The sequence below is a fragment of the Convolutriloba macropyga genome, chromosome 1 (genome assembly GCF_964194025.1).
Source record: "Convolutriloba macropyga chromosome 1, txConMacr16.3, whole genome shotgun sequence".
In the NCBI taxonomy this organism is placed as follows: domain Eukaryota; kingdom Metazoa; phylum Xenacoelomorpha; order Acoela; family Convolutidae; genus Convolutriloba; species Convolutriloba macropyga.
The window spans coordinates 4,173,775-4,195,959 of NC_134468.1; the positions used below are offsets into that span (position 1 = coordinate 4,173,775).

Sequence of the window (22,185 nt, forward strand, 5' to 3'; positions counted from 1 at the left end):
ACTCACATAATTGGCAACATTATTCAGAGAAGGATTTCCCCCCCCCCCCCCCACTCCACAATCCCAACCAAAAAATACAATGCCACACCATTTAAAAACGAAAATCTTATCATGTGATCTAAATAAAAAGAACACGAAAGAATAGAGAGAACGGAGAACGATGGGGGTGGGGTGGGGGGGGGGGGGGGTAGTTAAAAGATGTTTTCAAGATAAGCTTTGCTTGGTTAAGCTGACAATAATTAAATTAATCCTGGGCTAATTTGTCCCCACTTGGGTGACACTTTTGCCGGATGCTAAGGATACATTATTGTCACTTTCACGAATTCGGGACAACTTTCTTTAAAATTGGCCAGTGTAAATTATCAAAGACTAGTGTTCAGAACAGCGCCTTCTTCAAACGTAAAAACAAGGCCAGAGGTTAAAATTATGGTCCTACAGAAACATTTTACCCAGTACCGGAACTTGGAGCAGGTAGCATTTTCAAATTGTTATAATTGATGATTGGCCAACAGATTTAGTTTGAACCTCAGAGCTTATTGTTAGCTACAATAAAAAGAAATTAAACATTTATGAAATGGAGAAAACTTTTCTCTCAGATTTTCCTGTCCCAGTTTAGGGGGGTTAAAAAATAATCAAATAATCTTTCAAGCTATCATTTTTAAATATATTTTTGTCAATTTTTATATTCCTCATTTCACATATTTTTTTCCTTCTTATGCCTGGTGAAGTTTCCGATTTATAAGCTCCAATATATTTTGTCCAAATGTTTCTCCGGTAAACTCCCGACTGTGCCAACATTTTTTTTTCAAAATGGGGGTGTTAGGGGGTCTATGCAGGTGCAACTACTGTGAAAATGGACCAGTACTGGATTCGAACCAGCAGCTCTTACTTGCAATCCTAATGTGCTTACCCATTTCCGTCTAACAGGGGGAACATATATGCCAGGCCGACTTTTTCTTCAGTCAATTTTTCACTTTTTGTTTGCGGTTTTTGTAGCCCTTAGTCTACTTTTGATTTTTATCAGACTTTTTTCTCAGAAACTTACTTTCTCAGAAAATTTCTTAGTTCCAGAAACTTACACTTTTTAATGTACAAAACAGTGTTTCGTGCAGACAACTGACGCAAAAATGATAAATTTGTAGCTATTTTGTGCCATTTTGTAGAAATTTTTATTCTTTTTCAAAAATCAAAAAGTTTCGCCTATGCTGTGTGAGCAGATTCATAGTTTCAAATGCATAGAAATAAGAATGTTGACGTTAGGTGTACTTGTATTAAACAAAGAATTTATTGATTTTTTCTACTAATGTTTACTTCAGCTGGTTTTTTATTAGTTTGCAATTTTTGTAGGACAATTAAATATGTGTCCTAAGTTGAAAAAGCAGTTTTCTTAACAGAGAGGACTCTTTGAATCCTTTCCCGAAATCTTCCGCCCATTTTTTGAGTCTCATTTTAACTTTCGATAACGTTTTTTGGTTAAAAAATTGACTTTTACGTTTGATTAGGTACTAACATAACTCACTGTTGCTACTTCATAGTTTTTTATCCTTTCTCTCAAAGAATTATGCTGTATAGAGTAGTTCGAGTAGAAAGGAGCAACACCATTTTTACCGGAGAAGAACTATTTTCCTAACGCTTCAAACAAAAACTTCAGTTTTTTTATCGATTGATTTAATTGAATTTTTGCGGAATTTTACAATTATGTTATTAGCGATACCGCAACACTAGAAAGACCATTTTTTGATTAAAACAAATGAAAAGCCTATTTTTTATTATCTGTTGATTATTTCTGATGCTTAAAAAAGATTTCTATTTTAAACTTTATCTGGTTACAATTGACTGCTAAATTGTTTTAAGTGAAAATATGAATCAGTCGTTAGTATGTTCTTGCTTTCATAAAAGTAAATAACTCCAATCCAAAAGTTTTTAGAGAAATATATTAAATGTCTATAAATCACTCTAGACTTATAACCCTGCGTCCTAATCCTTACGGCAAGTAATTTGACATTACAATTGATGAATTCCATCTTTAGGGGTCACTCAAAAACGCATCAAGAGAAAAATAATCATTTGATGGCAGAAGGATTATAAAATATTTTTGTTTTCATTGACTTGAGGGACTTGAAATTTGTTTGATGATTGCGACGTTCCGTTGAACTTTTAAGGGTTAGCAGTTCAATTTAATTTATATACTATTTAAAGGATTTTTATTAGGTAATTTTTTCAGTGTCATTTATTATTTAATTAAAAACTATACCTTTCAATGAATTAGAAAAACCTGTTTTCGTTTCTTTTTGCTGCAACAGAAGCATGTTCTACAGGTAATTAAGGGTGCATTTTGACTGATAGCTGAAATGATTATGTATTGGAACTTTGGAAAAAAACGAAAAAAAAATAAATTGAGAAAAAAACGAAGGAAAAATTATATTTTTCAACCTACTTCGTTCTTATCACCTAATGCTTGGTTGATTTTCTTCAATTAGTGCTAAAATATTTGGTACAGGAAATCACCATAGATGAGAATCTACAGGTCTGAGATAACTGATATACATAACGTTCGTTTTTCAGTCAGAAAATATATTAAAAAATAGTTGTTCGATTTGCATCGTAAAACCCGAAAAGAGGGAAATCTCTTTTTGTGTCGTTTTACATTGTGACCTTCAAAATTTGGCGAATATGGGTCAACTGAACCAAACATAATCCAAAATCACTTCTGGCTGGAAAGCGAACTTGATGTAATAATCTTCTCCACTTTTTAATATTTTTCGTGCACTGAAAAATTTTCAATTGACGCCCTTTTGGACTATTAATCTCTATGAAAATCAGTTATTCATTGCAAAATAATCGATAGCTCATTTGGTTTTTCGTCAGGTCTAATTATTTTACCGAGACGGCTGTGAAGCAACGTTTTTTGCGGCATGAAAAAAGTGGTTCTAAAGGTTGCTACGGAAAAAAATGCTTCAATTTGAGCTTCGAAAAATTGACTGTCAAGATCTGCTCGACTGAGTTTTTTTACGAATTTGAGACGTATCCGTATTTTAGATCATTGCGTGCTGCTCACAGTCCAGTCTCGCGTGAGCCGTCTTGTTGCACCTTTCATCACAGCCGCCAAATCCTAATGTCATTATTCCAAATCTCAAACAAATTTGGGGGTTAGGAACTCTAGGCCAGCCTGGCTTTTTTTTGCTGTGTGAATTTTGGGCAATCGATATCTTCTCCAAACAGTTACAAAAACAAGAGCTCTGGAGAAACTGAAGCGATCCTTGAAGTGCCATTTTCAATTTTTGTTTTCTCCAGGAGAAAATAAGATCAGATTTAAATTTTTATACTCTCCTCTTCCGTTCGATAAATTTTGCTCAATTATTCAACAAGGAGGCTCGGTAATGTGCGTACGCACATAAGGTTCCGACTTCGTTCATCCACATTCTTGACTTGCTACCAAATGATGAAGGGATAGAAAACTTTCAAAAACATACATATCGTTCCACAAACAACCAATGGAATACAAAAATGCAAACCTAGAGGGCCGATGAACTGTATTGATAATAGGACCAATAGAAAGGGCAATAATAAATATCAAACAACAAACATTATTAAAGACCAAAACTCGATTTCTAGAACAAATCAAATCATGACAAAATCAATTGCGCATCAGATAAAACCTAAACAAAACAATTAAACCTGTACTTCTTTAGAAAAAATACGGAACCTGTCCCCAATGCGACTGATTAACAGGTCGACAAAAAAGAGCACAGAGGTGGGAAGTTCAAAATAAGTCTTTTTTAAAAAAAAACAATTAAATTCACTGAAATCCCTAAGGAAGCAATTGAGGTCTGTCATTATCTAATGTTCAATTGCGGAAAAATTTAAAGCCAATGGGACCTACGGTTAATGTCATAAATAAAAAAAAGAAAAATCCTATAAAATATAAAAAAAATCTGAACAATTTAGTGAAATCTCGTAGCAGCAATGGTAACAAAGCCGAGAAACAAATGTTTGAAGCTAAAACTGTTATAGAGAATAACCTATAGATCACTGGAAACGGGCTGTGACTTGTGTTTACAGATACTGAGCTACAAATCGACCAAAGTTATTTAAAGGAAAAAATGAAGCTCAAAAACCCAATTATGTTTGTGAAAACAAATACTTTCAAAAGACATAACAGGAGTAAGATTTCAAAAAACAGCGATGATTTAAGTTGCAATACCTTAGGAAGTTATTGCGCCTGTTAATAGGAGACTAAATCACGACCCCAGAAAATTTATAAACAAATATATAAAAAAGCCAAAACTTCAAACAATTTTACAAGATCACCCTGTTCAAGGCACTATAATTGTAAGATGTTACCTGCAAGAACTGTAAATTGTCACTTTCCCCTCATTTTAGCATCAAAGAGTTTTCCTTATAGAGGGACAACGTATACATGACAACAAAAAGAAACCCAGAAAATGAGCAGTATAGGAAACTCGAAAACTTATTTTAAAATAATGATCGACGCAACGTATAACCAATCGCAAAGAATGGTTTGAATCAACAAAAAAATGAGACTTTTAAGTAGTGATATTGAGTTACATGGTTACGAAAAGGAAAGCAAAAAGTGTACAGTTGAAAAAAGTCTTTAATTAAATCAATTTTAAAGTCATTAAAACAAGCAGCTGTAAACAAAAATCTTTAATTTGGTTGAGTTATACGTCCGGGGGAAGCAATTGAGACATATCGTTATTAGGTATATGGCGTAAAACAACAAAACGAGAGACAAAAATAGACAAAAACTAAGAGAAACCAAAAAAGTTTGCGAGATAACCGTGCCTCAGCCAAAAAATCAAAAACTATAAAGAAAAAACAATTGGCATATTCACACACGCCCCCTTTTCAACGTTGTGCTTTTTCCATACTAGCTTTTGTTCAATTGGACTTGTCAATAATGTGATAATTAACCAATAACTTCTGAAAACAAATATATTCAAAGTCATAACAGATATTAGATAACAACTGGAAGAAGTGTCTAGGTTCATTTATACCTCCTAAAAAGTAACTGGATCCTTGACTGGGGAGAATAGGTCGTTGCGCTGCAAAAAAAAACAACAAATGAAAACAAAATTCAAGATGTAGTTAAAAAAAGTTTACGAAATCAATTGGTCACAGCCATAAAAATCATGAGCATAACTCTGAAGCCGTAATATAATCTCGTTGGGCCTAGTTTTTTGTAAATAGTATCTGTTATTAAAAGAGCGCTGAATTGAAATTCTTTTAATTCACAAAAACTTTACAAAAGCATTTACATAGCGCAAATACTTTGAAAAGAAGTCGCGCGCCACTAAAATCGAAACATTTTTTATCGTAAGTATCCATGGCGAGATCAAGATCAGCCCAGATGTTGCTACGCGTCTAACAAAATACTCATTTGTTCAATTGGTTCAATTTTTCAACAAAATTATTTAGTTTGTCAAAATTAAAAATGCATTTTGTATAATTATCGAGTTTAAATTTGCAAAAAACTAGCAATTTTTTTTCCAGAAGACCCTCAAAGCCAGTGGGTGTACAACTAGGTTGTTTGTCAGCTTAAAAAGAATATGGCGGCAGTTTTAAGGTATCTACGTCGAGCAAAATCGAAGCAAGTCGGCTGAAAAAGCAAACTTGTTCCAACTTTGTTGCCAAAAAATAGAATTTTGAAAAATTTAGCATAAATTCTGGCCAAAAAACTCGGATCCGACAATTCAGCAACACTCTCATACTTTTAGAGATAACATCAATAACACTACAGCTATCAATTTGAATAAACTTTAGCAAAATTAACGAAAATTAGGTCAAAAATACTGAAAATGTGAATAAAAACAGATGAAATACGTCTAATATTCACAAAACTTTAAACCTCGATTACTCCCTATAAAAAGCAAAAATTGCATAATTTTTTAAATTCCATATTCTACGCTGGACGTGCTTTTTAATGATACCACTCACAACTCTTCAATGTGAGTGGGTCGGAACAACAAGTTATTCTATAAATCCTCTTGTTCTATTTCAATTTGGCCTTTCATTAAAAATCACAAGAGTTTGAGAGCTATCAGAAGTTAAATTTACTACTGTATTTTATAAACGAACTAACCACTATCTGTGAGAACTGTTTCATTAATGAAAAGCAAATATTGTTAAAATAGAATGACGTAATCGCCAGAATTTGAGTACGCTAAAAACACCTATACATAGCATACGAAGGCGTTGGGGTTACAAGCCCACAAAAAGCTAAGTATGAAAAAGGTTTATAAACTTTTTGCCAATTAGCATATTGGCCCGTATATTGCCATAAAACAAATAAAAGTTTATTTTTTGGAATTGACTGAAATTTTCTGCTGTGCGTATTTCATCTTCAACGCCAGGATCTATCATTAGCAAGCTTAATTCTATAGAAGTCCTTCACTGGTATTAAATTGGTTTGGAGTATCATGATTTGGCTTTAAAATTAGACAAAACCGTAATAGAATAAATCCGGACCTGATCCAAAATTGATGGCTTCGGGGTCAAACTCGTTTTATTCTTCGGTATTTGATTTGAAAACCCATCAAAAGTTTAAGCGATGGTTCTTAAATTGTGTAACCAAGCTTAAGCAAGCCCAAAAAATTAAAGTGAAATTGTAAAAACGTTAGTGGCGTGATAGCCGAGAGGTAAGGTGCGTGGTTCACACACCAATGATTGAGAGTTCAATCCCCTGCCTCCGTGAAGCTGACTGTGTGAGGATGAGCTCTTACTTAACCATAGCTTTAGGTTGACCATAGCCTGACCAAAGTTGGCTGCAATGATGGTACCACGTTAAAGTTTCAGAAGCAAAAAAAGTGGCTATAGTCACCAAAAAAAGAGCAAAGTTGCTCATAAAAAGAACAGTCTGAAATGTGGTGAATAATAAGAAAAAGGGCAGCTGAGAAGAGGCTACTGTAGGCCTAATGCTGTTCCGCTGCGATTACGCAGGAACCAAAATAAAGATATTGAGCAGCTTTTTAATGAAGGATCGCAAAACTTGTCAATTCAGTTCAATGCCTTTTGGCCATAGTCTGCTATATCATTATATATTAAGTCCCATAAAGTTGCACCGCAAGCGAACGTTCGAAGACATCGGGGCATGCAAATGGGCAGTGTTTTGCTATAGATATTTGCATGTTTTCAATGTGAACTTTGACCTTTGAAACGTTCGATTGCGTTGTAACTTTATGGGACTGACTATATATGACACCTATTGACATAGCGTGTTCCATAAAGTTGAAATAAGCGAACGTTTCAAACGCCACTGGAGAGATTCCAAAGGTCAAAGTTCAAATTTTAAACATAGAAAAAATTGAAGAATAGAAGCCTAATGATAAAAAAAACGTTGACAATCAAATGACCAATTTGATGCTGAATTGCCTGTTTTTGACGTTTTCAAAAGTTCGCTTATTTCGACTTTATGGGACAGACTATTTACATCATGATATATGATACATGATATATGGCACCTAAATTGCAGCTACTTCTGCCATCTGCCCGTTAAGCTGTATAATCTTCCGCCTGTTTGATAATTGCAGACCTTGATAATCCTAGAAAAATGACTTCTTCCGGTTCTACAACGGGTGATCAATGGAAAACTACTGCGTTGGTGCCGCGTTGCGGTGTAGATTGTTGAATTCCCGAACTGCATTATATCCTTCGCGAGTTCACGTGGCTACTGAAAAATTTCTTTTTTTTTCCAAAATTATAAGACATCGAGAGTTTGAACTAGTTTGTTCTTTAACATCTTGATTGGCCCGAATTTAAACGTTCACCCACTCTATCAATAACAAAACTAGTAACTAAAGTTTGTTCAAACTTACCGGTGAACGTTAAAATTTGATGACCGACCTTTTCATCTCTATTCTTTTCACAGTCGCAGCATTAACCCAATTTTTTTCACCCCTATCAATCAAGCCCATTTTTACCATCGCCATACACTCTGACGGTTATCTTGGAAGATAACTGTCCTATGGAGACGATGTGGTGTTAAATGTAGGTAAGAAAAGATGTAGAAATAAAATTCGGAGGGCTGGATGAATTGGGGTGAAAAAAGTAGAATCTTGCTTTTAACTCATATTGGGAAAGAAGTTTTTCCTACTTTTACTTTTTTACTCAGCCGAGAGGTAAGGTGCGTGATTCACACGCCAATAAATGAGAGTTCAATCCCCTTTCTACGTGAAGCTGTCTGTGTGAGGATGAGCTCTTACTCAACCATAGCTTCAGGTTGACCATAGCCTGACCAATGTTGGCTGCAATGATGGTACCACGTTAAAGTTTCAGAAGCAAAAAAAGTGGCTATAGTCACCAAAAAAAGAACAATGCTGCTCATAAAATGATCAGTCTGAAATGTGGGGAATAATAAGAAAAATATTTAAAAAATTCCATTCAATTTATAATTGGTAGCGGATCACAAGCAATTCGAAGACTCGTGCAATTGGAACTCTGGATCAAACAATTTTCAAAACACAAGGATCAATGTGGAAAGGGGGTCTCTTCCGTTTTGATTCCAAAATTTCCTATGAAATTATTTGTTGTTTTAAGGCACGTTACTAAGTCTGGAAAAGCACCTGTTTTGTTAGGTGTGAGTTTTCGCGTTCAGAGTCAAACGTCTGAACGATCTTAACCTGGCGATAAACATATCTGCAAGATTTCGTAAACAAACTGAGGCTTCCTTTCAACATAAACCAAAACACGGAAAAATTTGAAAATGACTGCACTGCAGATCTTCATAATTAGATTTCCCGTATTCAATCACCTTGAAAATTACCAGCCTTGTAAATAGTGCAAATAGATTTCATTTTCCGGAGTGAGATAGGTCAGGCGGGTCAAGTTTTGCGTTTTCAGGTCAAACGACTTCACAAACACAACCCAGTTATAAAAAGGCCGACGGTAAACCGGTGCTCATTTTCTGTACTGAAAAATAAACACATACCAGAGGAATAGATTACTCGAAGCGAAAAGAAGAGTCATACAATGAAAACTCCAAACTAGCATTACCTAAATTAGAAGTATGAAACAAAAGAAGAATTTAAAACAAACAAAATTTAATGACCCGGTGCTGGGGGTCAAAATTTAATCTTTTCTGTGCTGTATGAATTCAGATTTTTTTCTAAAACTAAACATTTGAAGTAATACTATTGTAATGTTGCATGTAAATTGTTCTAGGAAGAGCAGACAGAGGTGACAGAGTCATCAGTGATCAATTTGGGCAATGATTCCATTTCATTCTCAACCCAATTTCAAGACAACTCATTCCTCTTCGCCTCCTGTGTCTCGTTTGGATCTGCTGTCGGGTTCTCAGGTACCTCTTTTTACTTTTACTCTCCCGTCTGTGGTAGCCGCTATTATTATGGCACTTAAGAGGTGGTTAGCGAGCACCTTTAGTCATGTCTCCAAAATTCTTGGGTTTTTTTTGTCAAAGCGTTTAAAACATCATAAGCTTAATGCTTTATAAGCTAAAATTTTCCCCACCTCAGTAGTAGTAAAAATGCCTGTATTTTAACGGGGGACCTGTCCCCCCGTTACAATACCGGCATGGCCATTTTTAGGTGCCCTTGTCGAAAACTTGTAAAATTTTTCGAAAATTTTGTTTCTCGTGGTTGGCAAAGACTTGTAATTTTTTTGTGAATTTGGTGCTGTGAGAGTGGTGGAACTTGTAAAAATTTTTGAAAAAAGTTGGTGCGGTGAAAGAGTGAGACTTGTAAAATTTGTCGAAAAATTTTCGATTTTTTTTTAAAATTCTGAATCATTTTCTTGTCTAGTGAGACTAATGAAGGACTGAAAATCGAAATTGACTAACCTGATGGAATACTGAGGTAAGGGAAGAAAAATATAATTTAAATTTGATAAGTTTTTGTTCCAATATAAGAAATTTAATAATTTTGCGAGTCTGAGACCGCACAAGTGGTATTAATTTTATGGGTTTTAATGCCCCTATTTTTGAATTAACAAGCAAGTGCGAAGTAATGAAATTGGAAGTTTGTTGAATTTCAAGCTTGGAGAGTAGTTTCAAGTAGAGTTTCGAACTGAAAGTAGCGCATGATAATGAATGCGGGACAAAATATCCTGCAAACTGACTGACTAATTGAAGAAATTGGGGTTTAAATATTGTCTAAAAATTGGCTAAAAAGTGATTTTTTGGCTTCCTTACTGATTCAGGAAATGCCTGATATGCGGGTCAATTCATTTTTGGTAAAATTACGGGTTGAAAATAGTTTGAGTTGAGCAATTGAGCGCTTAAGGTGTATTTTTGAAGTCATTTTGTGCCAAAAACAGACAAAATTTTGAAAAAAAATTGTTGTTTTTTATTGGTAAAAAGTTTAAAAAGATTGTTTTTCGCCGCAAATAAGCATTTTTATGCATTTTAAAAAATGTTAAAATATGGTAGGAGAAATACTGTTAAGGAACGGATTTTTTATTAAATAATATTCAGTGATAAGTTGTACCTAAATTTTTTTGTATTTTTTGATGAAAAAGGCCAAAAATGTGCAAGAAATAGTAGTTTTTGAGGTAAGAATGCAGAATAAAATGTTCTATGCTAGTTATAATGGAGTGGGCAACAAAGTTTTATAAGGTGAAATATTGCTCGACCAATTAATAGTGAGTAATTGGGTGTCGTTGGCAGGTTTTTTTGTTAATTTTGTGTCATTTTTTGGAAATTTTGACCAAGAAAATTGAAAAAAATTGATATTTCTTGGGCAAAGACTGTAGAATAAAGTGTTGTTTCTCAGTTGAAACTAAATTTACGATAATTTTTTTATTTAACAGCTTGGCGAAACCAATAATAGTGGTTAACTGGGTGCTGAATATAGGTTTTTTTTGTTCCTTTTAATGTTTTTAGTTAAAACTATCACTATTTTGCAAAGCAAATGTTATAAAAGAACAGTCGGCTAAAATAGCTGACGTCCAATTGTACAGTATTCAGTGTAAAAGGTCATTTTATAAATTTGTGCTAAAATTGTGGATAAAAAAGTGTAAGAGATTAAGAACAAAAAAGGCATGGTTTTAACAATTTTGCGTGCGATTAACCTGTTTATGTTTCTCTGATAACTTCTTTGAAGTGTTCATGTATGATGGTAGACATGGTAGACATAACTTTGGTATGGCAACCATAAAAATTGGCTGAGTTTGAGTTTGAGTTCTATTTTTAGCATATCTGTGCAATCGACCATTTAGAGCCAAAGTGAGGAAAGGTGCTCTTAAATGGTTTTATTGGTATTGCATTTTCTTTACGATTCAATTCAAAGCAAGCTGCATTTCTTAATTTCCTCCTAAAGCGCGTTGATACAAATTAGTGTGTAGTTCTTGTCCACAACGGAAACAAAGATATGACTGGAAAATTTTACTTTCAAGATAATAGTGACTTTTACTACGAATAATATGAACTGCCTTTTTGCTAGAGTTTGATGCTTGGAATAAGCTGAATGATCCGAGAATTTATGTATAAAATAGTCAAATTTCATAAAGTCAGCTTCACAAAAGATTGTCACACACACAACAAACAATATCAACAACGGAATAAGTTTGATTTAGTTTTCATAATTGAGATCGATTCTTCGTTTCTTTGGTGCAAAACACTTGCTCACGAGTGGAGTCGCAAGTCTTCCACTGCTCAAAACATCATCTGGTTCGTTGTCAGGTCTGTTTTTAGGTGTACAGGCAATTGTATTTGAACCATGGCAGGTGTTGGTGGTTCGCTAAAATTTTCTGGGCTCTCAGTATCTGGTTTCATTTTCCAAATGCTTTCAACCAGTTCAAGATCTCTCTAGTAATTTTCTTGATTTTCATACAGCGGAAATTATTTCGTCATAATCTTAAAAAATTTTTTGTACTCCATCGTCCAATGTGTCTGGGTCAAATACAAACTCTCTGACATAAGACGTTTCAAAATCCAGCAAGTATTGAGCTTTTTTCATAAGACTTTTCTCAAATTGAAATGACTGAGTAAAGTCAAAAATCACAATAGGCACAGCCATGTGCTTTACTGTAACCCACTCATCTAACTGATAATCCTGCTTTACAATGAAAACAGTCTGCTTTCTGTAAGTCTCATAAGCAATTGTTTGGCTGTCAGGAATCGATTCCGCCTTTAGAAGAATGATGGCTAGAGGAGACATTAGAATTATTTTCCTTTGTTATGAAAGAATTTTGGTAATTGAATTGAACAAAAAGAATTTGTTGTCAAAATCCAGTAACAGTTCTGCTAAATAAAATTTGGAATTGAGCAAATGAAAATTGAAGCGAAAATAAGGAAATTAAGAGTTCAGGTATAATTTTAAACTAAGACGTGTTCAATCAACTCCTTCCGTTTTTGTTGTAAAAGATTACTCAAGTAGCTTTTGCACACAAGTTCAATACACTAAAATCCTTGTATTTTAGTTAAACTTCAGTATACTATTCGGTTTAACGTTTCTAATCTTTCCGTGTTCACTATGTTGCATGTACACACCCAATTTTCTTTTATCTAGAACAATTAAATAGTGCAGTATGTTGTTCAAATACCAAACAGCGTTGATATGAGGAATTCTATTTAGATCAAAAGATAATTAAGGCTTTAGATTTTGTTAATGTCTGGGTTTTAACATGTGTTCTTGCAATATTGTTTTGTTACACTCGCGGGTTTATAAAGCTTTGAAACCAAACTTGACCTCACTGCTTTTATGTTACCTTTTGTGCCTGCATGCCACTCGAACGTGTTTAATACTTTCTTTTCACTGGTAAAAAACAGTATAACGTGTTTTGAACATCCTATGTGGACATTTTGTGTGTGTGTGTGTGTGTGTGTGGTTACTAGTGTATTGTATAAACTAGATATGAGGATACATACAAACTAAGACCAGCGTGTGCTAGGAACATTCTTTTATTGCTTCCTTATCTTGAAATAGTTTCAAAGGAATTGGCTTTTGTATGATCAAGGTTAAGTCTGTGTTTAGTAAATCAAGTCCCATTTTGTCTGCTGTTAACAAATCGTTTTCCGACGCAAGGATCAGTAATCCATTTTCTTATATTTCCAATCATTTTAATGCGCAGCCAGCTAGCGAAAAGAAGGTATGTGTCTTGAAAAGACAATTGTGTGCAAAAACTGTTTGAACAAAGTCCACGAAAATTATTTATCGGTTTCATCAATATACCCGAACAACAGTGTAAGGTTAAATTATTTTCTGGCTACAAGTGAATGTTTTAGTGAAATTGAAGGGTTTGATTTTGATATAGCGCTGAAATTGAGGCTCTACGGTGGTATTATCGACATAGACAATTCGTCAGTAGATAAAAACTTGAAAATCTCAAAATTTTACGTTTGCACACTATTTTACTCGACGCAGGTGGTTTCATATACGAATTATGTAACCAAGTACATGGTTGCTTTTTATGCTTCCGCGTAAAAGCAGCAACTGTTTTAGCAGTCATTTGTCGGGAATATTGTTTTCCGTATATATAAAGGTCTTTCATCAGTCAATTTTTCATTTATTGGAATGCTGAGCAATAAAACTGTTGTGTTAAACGTTGAAGGATTTCGTCACAGAAAATAAAAATTTATTGTTAAAGAACTTGGTGTTTGCACCGAGGACTATCTTGACTGCGTGTCATTTTCACCTCCAACAAGTTATAGTGAGTTAACAACTCTACAAAAGCAACCTTTCAGTTGGTTGACTAGAAATTTGCACGGCATTGAGTGCGACACAGGAAACTATCCTTATATTTATCTTACACAAATAATTCAAAGCGTTCACTTGAGGAATCCGGGTGCAATATTCAACGCTAAGGGAGAGGAAAAAGTACAATTTTTATCAGATTTGGTTGAGTGTTCTATCATTGATCTGAATTCACTCGCGTGTCCTTCGATATCTATGAACTATTTTACACAAAACTGTCAAAATCATTCAAAGGGCAAAAACATTTTCAACAAACATTGTGCAAAAGAAAAAGCCTTATTCTATTTCAACTGGTTGACAAATGGTAGAGGAAATGACAAAATTGGAAGCACCCTTGTCACCGAGTTCAACAATTTGCGCCTTGATTACGGGGGACGGGAATCTAAGTCTTTCAATTTCCAAAGACGAAACCATAAAAACCGGATACCAGTTGTTACAGAGAAAAGTTAAATTGTTGCTGACTGAGGATGACAAGATTTGCTCATTCACTCATTTAGTATACTATATTGAACCTTTTTTTCATTGAATAAAACAGAATGTCAAAAGCTCAACCCAGAGTCTGTCCTCCGAGACTCTCACTGATGTCGAAACACACTGTTGGTGAAGAAATTGACAAAAAGGACCATTCACTGCCAAAAGAGATTCAACACTTGGTGAAGGAAGAAAGAGTACACAAAATTGTTCATTATGACAAAACTGAGAGACTCTCGGAGTGCTTTATGGTTCATATGAAAGACTTTCTAACTGAGTTCAATTGCTATGAATTGTTTTATGTAAAGTGATTTTTTCTCAATACATTTAAAAAATTATTGTCTCGAGATGGAGGGAGTAACAGTTGATCAAGTTGATGCTGTTCTAGGAGAAAATGTTTTTGAAAAAGAAAGTAGCAGCAAATCTTCATGGAAATTTTGCAATCAAACAACGTTGCTACGGTCAAAATTCGTATTTTTCGTTCAAATGTTTGTTGTTTTACTGCTGATATCACTTTGTATTGTAAAATTAACCATTTTAAAACCAAATTGTGAAGAAACTTCAGTTTGGATATCAATATTGTCAAGTTTTGTTGGATACATTTTACCAAATCCAAGACTATGAATAAGATTATTTCTACGCAAAGATAGGCTCTTCATGGCCCTTGTAGGGCCTTCAGGTTGCGGCAAAACAGAGTTAATTTTCAAAATGCTGAGTGGAAACGCATTTTATCCAAAATTGAAAAACATTATATTTTTATACAGAGAAATGCAACAGATATACATCAAAATGGAGAAAACACTTGGTGCTACGTATAAAAAATACGCCAATTTGAAATTTTTAATAGCCTTGCAAACTGTCTTCTGATAATAGACGACTCGTGCGAATAAATTTACAATGACAAAGAATTTGTTAAATTGGCCACTGCAGGTAGTCACAAAAAAGTAATGTTATTTATATAAAGCACAACCTTTATCAACAGAGCAAGTGGTCTCGTACAATAGACTTGCACAAAACACACATCATTTTCTTCAAATCAGCTTGCGATATTCAACAAGTTGAAATTTCAGGCAAACAGTTGAACCTTGTTAAATTTTTAAAACACTGCTATCAATTGGCTACGAAAGAACCGTTTGGGCATTTGCTTATTGATCTTGATCCAAAAACTTCTGATTGTTTACGATTCTGTTCAAATAACACTGAGCCAGGTCCTACAGTTTTTTATCTTCCATCTGATAAAGCAAAAACAACACCTCTAAACAATAAAAGAGAAAAAGTTATCTATACTGAAGCAAATGGTGCATTTGCAGCCAAAAGAGTCAAGGAAATATTTGCGTTGTTGTGATAGTGATGTTATGCTGGTTTCATGTGAATGTCTTCACAAGGTTTTACTTAGCCATGTTAGAGTGAAAATAAGAGACTTAGAAAATTGCAAACACAAATTTGAAGGCGTTCGCAAAAAAAAATCGTCAACGGATAAACGACGAGCACTTTTACTAACAAAAACCGGTTTCAAACTGATTCAACTCATTATTAAATTTTGTTTCATCCATTTGAGTTAAGCAATGTCAACTGCTGAAGAGTTTTTTTTATTCCCAAAAATAACTTTATGAAGGAGCAACCATATTCCTCACAAATTTTAAATGATCCCAGAGCTCAGCATACAGGTGCTCAAATTGTGTTTTTGAACCGTATGCGACCAAATGAAAACACTGAGAAAGAGAACCAAGAAAATTTGGATACAAGGGAAGCAACTGATCCTACTGAGTTGTCAAAATTACAAGCTGACCAAAATTCTTCAAAATCGCAACATCCACCGAAAGATACCAGGACGAAAAAAAAAACATTTAACCTCATTAAAAAATCAAAAAACATTGTTATAGACGAAAATGAAAGTTTAATTGTTGACGGAACAGCGACAGGAATAAATGTTCCCATTTTTTTCTATGATTTGCAGCATCCAACTAAAAAATAAATAATCCAGATTTTTTCAAGATTCTAGAGTCTTTAAACATAAAAGAAGACTTGGTGATCAACAGTAATACTAAAATTGCGATCCGGAAAAGAACTCATAGAGTTACCAAACCAAAAAAGAAAAAGAAATTTTTTGCGCCAAAAAGACTCAAGCTCAAAGAAACCAGCCAATTGATTACAGAGGAAACCTTAGACGCCGGAAGTGGTTTCGAAACCTCAACGGAAGACAGAACTCAGCAAGAGGAGAAGAACTGGGAGTGTTTCGACGAATGAGAAAAAATTTTTTGAGTTCAAATATACGAAAGGTCCCGCAGCATACGGAAGCGTTAAAAATCTACAAAAAAGCACTAATTTGAAACCAAGTAAAGTGAAACTCTTTCTAGAGGGCAACAATGCCCACACAAAGCATTAAAAAAAAGAGAAAAAGATTTCCAACACCGAAAGTTATTGCTTACGACATAAACGAGATTTGGTCGCTAAACTTGGCTTATTTGGATAAATTAGCAAAAGAGAACAAAGATGTAAAACATTTGTTGGTTGCGGTGGACTGTCTCTCACGTTATCTACGATTCGAACTCTTAAAATAAAAGTTCGCCACAAAAACAGCAGACGCGTTTAAGAAAATGATAAAGATCAAGCAACCTAAAAGATGCACCCTTTGTCAGAAAAATGAAATTGAAGTTTATAAAACTTTCAACGAAAAAAAATCAGCATTTGCGGAAAGAAATATACGATCGCTCAAGAATTTGATATACAAGTATTTAGAAGACAAGTGGACATATTCGTATAATAATCAATTGCAGAGCTTTGTACAAGCCATTAACTCTAGAGTCAACAGGGTACCGAAATTGGAGAGCAATAAAGTGACAAAGAAAGACGTTCCTTACTTGATATCATTAATTTTTAATGCGTCAGCAAAACTAGTTCGTCGACCACATTTTTACGTTGGGGACTTTGTGCGAATATCAAAAGCGGATCTTCCTTTTAGAAAAGGATACAGGCAAACATTTACCAACGAAGTTTTTGAAATTTACGATATACCTACAACAAATCCCCCTGCTTATAGTCTCATTGACGCATCCCAAGAGCCAGTCAAAGGAAAATGTTATGAATTAGAGTTGGTCAAACTTAGAGACAATAGTAGTGAAATAACAAAACATGAATGAATTCACGGTTCACTTAGTTTCATCAGCCTTTATGAAAATTTTTCCTCAAAACACCTTGTCTTCTTTCAAAAATTATTTCAATGAAGAAATTATTTTGGAGGGGGATTGGCGAGTTGCACCAAGTGAAATTATCTTCCCGGAAGAAATAAATCAAGTGAACAAAAGTACTTTGAAGAAATTTTCTTCTGAGGGCCTTAAGTTATATGAGAAAGAAATTCCATTCGATGCTGATTCCAGACCATACGGAGGAGAACGCGCTATCATTGGAATTGGTTCCTATGAAAACCTCAAACATCATTTGAGATCCTTGAAAACAGCTTCCTGAATGCCTCATTTTGACTATCAATTTAACAAAATCAATGGGGTTTTGTTCCTCTTTTTTGGTAAAAACGAACGAATTACTTTTCCGGATAAAGAAATTCCCAGTATTCTAGGTTTCAACGGTATTCATGATGGTTCTGGTTGAATACAAGATGTTGGAAACTTTTGAAAATCTGACCATGGCAGATGACGAAGAAAAAACTTTTGCTGGTGATTATCCTATTGATTTGTCTGCAGGGAAGCAACTGGTTTTTAAATACGTTAACATAATTGAGTATCAATACGTAGGTGATACTGAAGCTCCTCTTATTCGATTCATTGATTCAAAACAACGCATAAAAAGCGGTAGCCCCTGAGAAATAGAGCCAACACACAGAATTGTTTTCAGCAATTTGGAATACAAAAAGTTATTATCAAAAAATTTTCAGTCAATTGAAATTCAATTGCGACCTGAAACCGCACAATTAATTCCATTCGCTGGAACAGGAAAAGTTATATTGACATTAAATTTTAAAAAATTCGACTAAATGGAAGCCTATTATCAACAACAATCGGTGTCATAATATTTTTCAGGACACTATTGCCAACGAGAAAGTGGTTTTGGGGCTTTAGCAGCAGGTATTGGCAGAGCCGCATTACTGATTGCAAGAAAGATTCTTTGGCCTGTAGCCAAAAAGATTGGACGTGAATTTATTGTTCAAGCAGCTCCTGATCTGGTTGATGTAGTTACAAAAAAAGTCTCCAAAGCAATCAATAAAGTCGACTGTGGAAAAAACTGTAAGAAAACAAGTGGGCGGATCAAAAACAGGAAGAATGCTTAAGTTGAAAACCAACAGTGAAAAGCCAAAACAAGTCATTCGTAAGAAGAAGTTTTTGTCGAGAAGTCGATCAAATTTCTTTTCTAAAGTTCAAAATGATAACTAATTTTCTGCCTGCAAAAGCAACACACACCAAACTTGATTTGTTTGAAAAACAGCCACTGCTTATTACTTTTGACAATGCTTTTACTCAAAAAGTCGGACCATCATATTCCCCGGACGGTCCAATGCTTGAGTTTGAAGTTTTGGGTGATAGGAACGATTTCATAGAATTACAAAAACTTCTTGAAATTAATTGCTAAATCTCCCGCAAAAAAAGACGACGATTTAAGGACTGGAACTGACGCTGCAAATACAGACGCGCCATACTTAAGCAACACCGCATTACATTTTCTTTTTCAGAAAGCAATGTATCTGCTAACGGTGTTAAAATTTCCAACACAAACGGAAACTATGCGCACAAAGCATTCATTGAAACGAAATTTTCTTCAGAAAAAACTGCAAAAAACACATGGCTAGTTTGTCAGGGATTTTATTACGAGGATGAGCCAGCTAAAATTGATATGGTCGCGCGGACGACCTAGCGGCCAGAAAAGCTCTTGTTGCTAATTCCCAGGAAAACTATTTTATTGGAAAGACTGCAAGTGATATTTAACTTGTGGTAAACACCTACTTAGTGGTGTTACTCTGCTAATTTCATTAAGAAGGTCTACAATTGATTTTGCTGTAATTTCACAGTCAAACAAACATTACAAATTTAATATAATTGAAGCTAGTCTCTACGTTAGAAGAACGACAATAGCGGATCATGTTTTGACGGCAATTGAGAAAACTCTAATAAAACACCTGCCGTGCATCGCTATACAGAAGTATTGCCACGAGCTTTTTTAGCTACAACTGGAATAAGGAGTTGGAGCCATGAGAATATTTTCTCGAAAAACCTGAACGACGTATGATAATTGCAATCGCAACAAATCAACCATACCTCGGAACTAGTCACACGAATCCTTTTCATCACCAGAAATTCAATTTGAGCCAAATTGTTGTTTACAGAAATGGTCAATCCACTGTTGGAACTCCGGTCTCGACAACTTTTAACAACCGCATTTACTTCAGTACTCTGGAAGCCTTAGATTTTCTTGACAGAGGTGGGCATGGCATAACTCTGGAAAATTATCCCTATCATTGTATTCTAGCTTTTGATTTAACTTCAACGCAAGAGGCTTCTCATGATTTCATTCATCCAGAACTTACAAAATGCTCAATTTTGGTTGAACTCACATTTGACGGAGCATTGGCGGCCAACGTAGAAATTCTATTTGTGGGCAAAAGAAGCTCAACGTTTTATGTTAATTCAGGACGAAAGGTGACAAAAAACTCAATTATAGCCTACACCGCCGATGGATAGTGACGAAATACGTTATTTGTTGGGAAAATGTATTCATTTGAAATTTTATTTTTATGGAGTTTTTGCTGCGGACAGTTTCCCAAAGCTAACGAGAGAAGGTTCTATTATAGTTAATGCATCACTAGCGCAATTTGAAGGAAGTCATTGGATGGTTATTTTGTTTCACGAAAACATTGTTTTTTTTGTCTGAACCCCTTGGAATCCCGATACAAAACTACCAAATATTGTATTCCCTTCTGATACAGTTTTATAGTGAAGTAACTCAAGCACTCATACTTAAGCCAGTTCAAAATCAAAACTCAATACTCTGTGGACTTTTTTGCATTTAAATTGCGCAAGTGATGTTTGATTACGAATATCCTTTATTGTTGAATATGAACGATAAGGATTTACTGCGCTTTGCTAATCATATGCTCTAACATTTCTAATAAACTCTTTTTTGCTCAAATCTTTCTTAAAAAAACAAAGACGAGAATTATTGGTTAGAAGATTTCGATTCCACTTTAAAAATTATCGAAACCAAACTATTGTCAACATAAAAACAACCAGAGCCACTATTTAATATGTCAAGTACATTGGAAAACTCACCGTACAAACCACCATTATAAATACTATAGAATCTATCAATCGTACAAGTAGGCAAATAACCAGTTTGAGCTTGAACACTATTGCTAAAAACACAATCAGCGTTAGGTAATTCTCTCTTAGAGTTTGCAAAGTTCAATTGGTGTTGCTTGTTGTAGTTCACCGCTTCGTCAATTTTGTTCATTATTTCTCCACGAAAAATTGTATTTGTTAAGTTAATTTTAAGTTAAGTAGTTTGAAACTGGTGACGAGACAAGTTATAATGAATGGTTTGGATGCTGTAGACTTGAAAGAATCAGGAAGTTGATCAATGGAGGCAATAGCTTGATAATGAAATCCAGGTACTTTACAAAAATCGACATTCAGTTGTAAGCTGTAGGCAAAGTTCTTTGTTACTGTATGGTCAAATATAGGATTACTCTGACATATAAAGTAACGACATTGTTTTGCTTCTTTTATAAAATTTGCTTTGCAAAATACTGATGGTTTTACTTAAAATCAATAAAAGTAACAAAAAAACATATATTCAGCACCCAGTTAACCACTATTATTGGATTCGCCAAGCTGTTAAATAAAAAAAATTATTGTAAATTTAGTTTCAACTAAGAAACAACACTTTATTCTACAGTCTTCGCCCAAGAAATATCATTTTTTTTCACTTTTTTTTTGTCAAAAATGCCAAAAAATGGCACAAAATTAACAAAAATTAACCTGCCAACGACACCCAATTACTCACTATTAATTGGTCGAGCAATATTTCACCGTATAAAACTTTGTTGCCCACTCCATTATAACTAGCATAGAACATTTTATTCTACATTCTTACCTCAAAAACTACTATTTTTTGCACATTTTTGGCCTTTTTTCATCAAAAAATACAAAAAATGTAGGTACAAGTTATCACTGAAAATAAAAATAAAAAAATAAACAAAGAATATAAAAATGGTAATAAAAATCCCTTTCCTTAACAGTATTTCTCCTACCATATTTTAACTCTTTTTTAAAATGTATAAAAATGCTTATTGGCGGCGAAAAACAATTTCTTTTAACTTTTTACCACTAAAAAACAGCAATTTTTGCACTTTTTTTCAAAATATGTCTGTTTTTGGCGCAAAATGACTTCAAATATACACCTTAAGCGCTCCATTGAAACTATTTTCAACCCGTAGTTTTACCAAAATTCAATTGGCCTCCATATCAAGCATTTCCCGACACAGCAAATTTTTAGACAAATTTTCAACCCAATTTTCTTCAATTTTTCAGTCAATTTTCACGATATTTTGTCCCCCATTCATTCTCATGCGCTACTTTCAGTTCGAAACTCTACTTGAATCTTCTCTCCAAGCTTGAAATTCAACAAACTTCCAATTTTATTACTTGGCACTTGCTTGTTAATTCAAACATATGGTACCCATAAAATTAATACCACTTGTGGAGTCTCAGACTCGCAAAACTTTTAAATTTCTTATATTGGTACAAAAACTTATCAAATTTAAACTATCTTTTTCTTCCCTTACCTCAGTACTCCATCAGGTTAGTCACTTTCAATTTTCAGTTCTTCATTAGTCTCATTAGACAAGAAAAAGGATTCAGCCTTTTTTTAAAAAAAATCGAAAGTTTTTCGGAAAATTTTACAAGTTTCACTCATTCACCGTACCAACTTTTTCCCAAAATTTTTACAAGTTCCACCTCTCTCACAACACCAAATTCACAAAAAATTACAAGTCTTTGCCAACCACGAGAAGCAAAATTTTCGACAAATTTTACAAGTTTTC

At 34.3% G+C, this 22,185-nt stretch overlaps 1 protein-coding gene across 1 annotated transcript in view; it reads left to right on the forward strand.

Annotated features, from left to right (window-relative positions):
- The first annotated feature begins 391 nt into the window (after window positions 1-391).
- LOC142344455 (melatonin receptor type 1C-like) overlaps window positions 392-22,185 on the forward strand; it is a 32,082-nt gene continuing 10,288 nt past the window's right edge. The window contains exons 1-2 of the mRNA XM_075396113.1: window positions 392-471; window positions 9,181-9,316. Of these exons, the coding sequence (XP_075252228.1) occupies window positions 427-471; window positions 9,181-9,316 (181 nt within the window). The 5' untranslated portion in view covers window positions 392-426. The remainder of the gene's footprint in view (window positions 472-9,180; window positions 9,317-22,185) is intronic.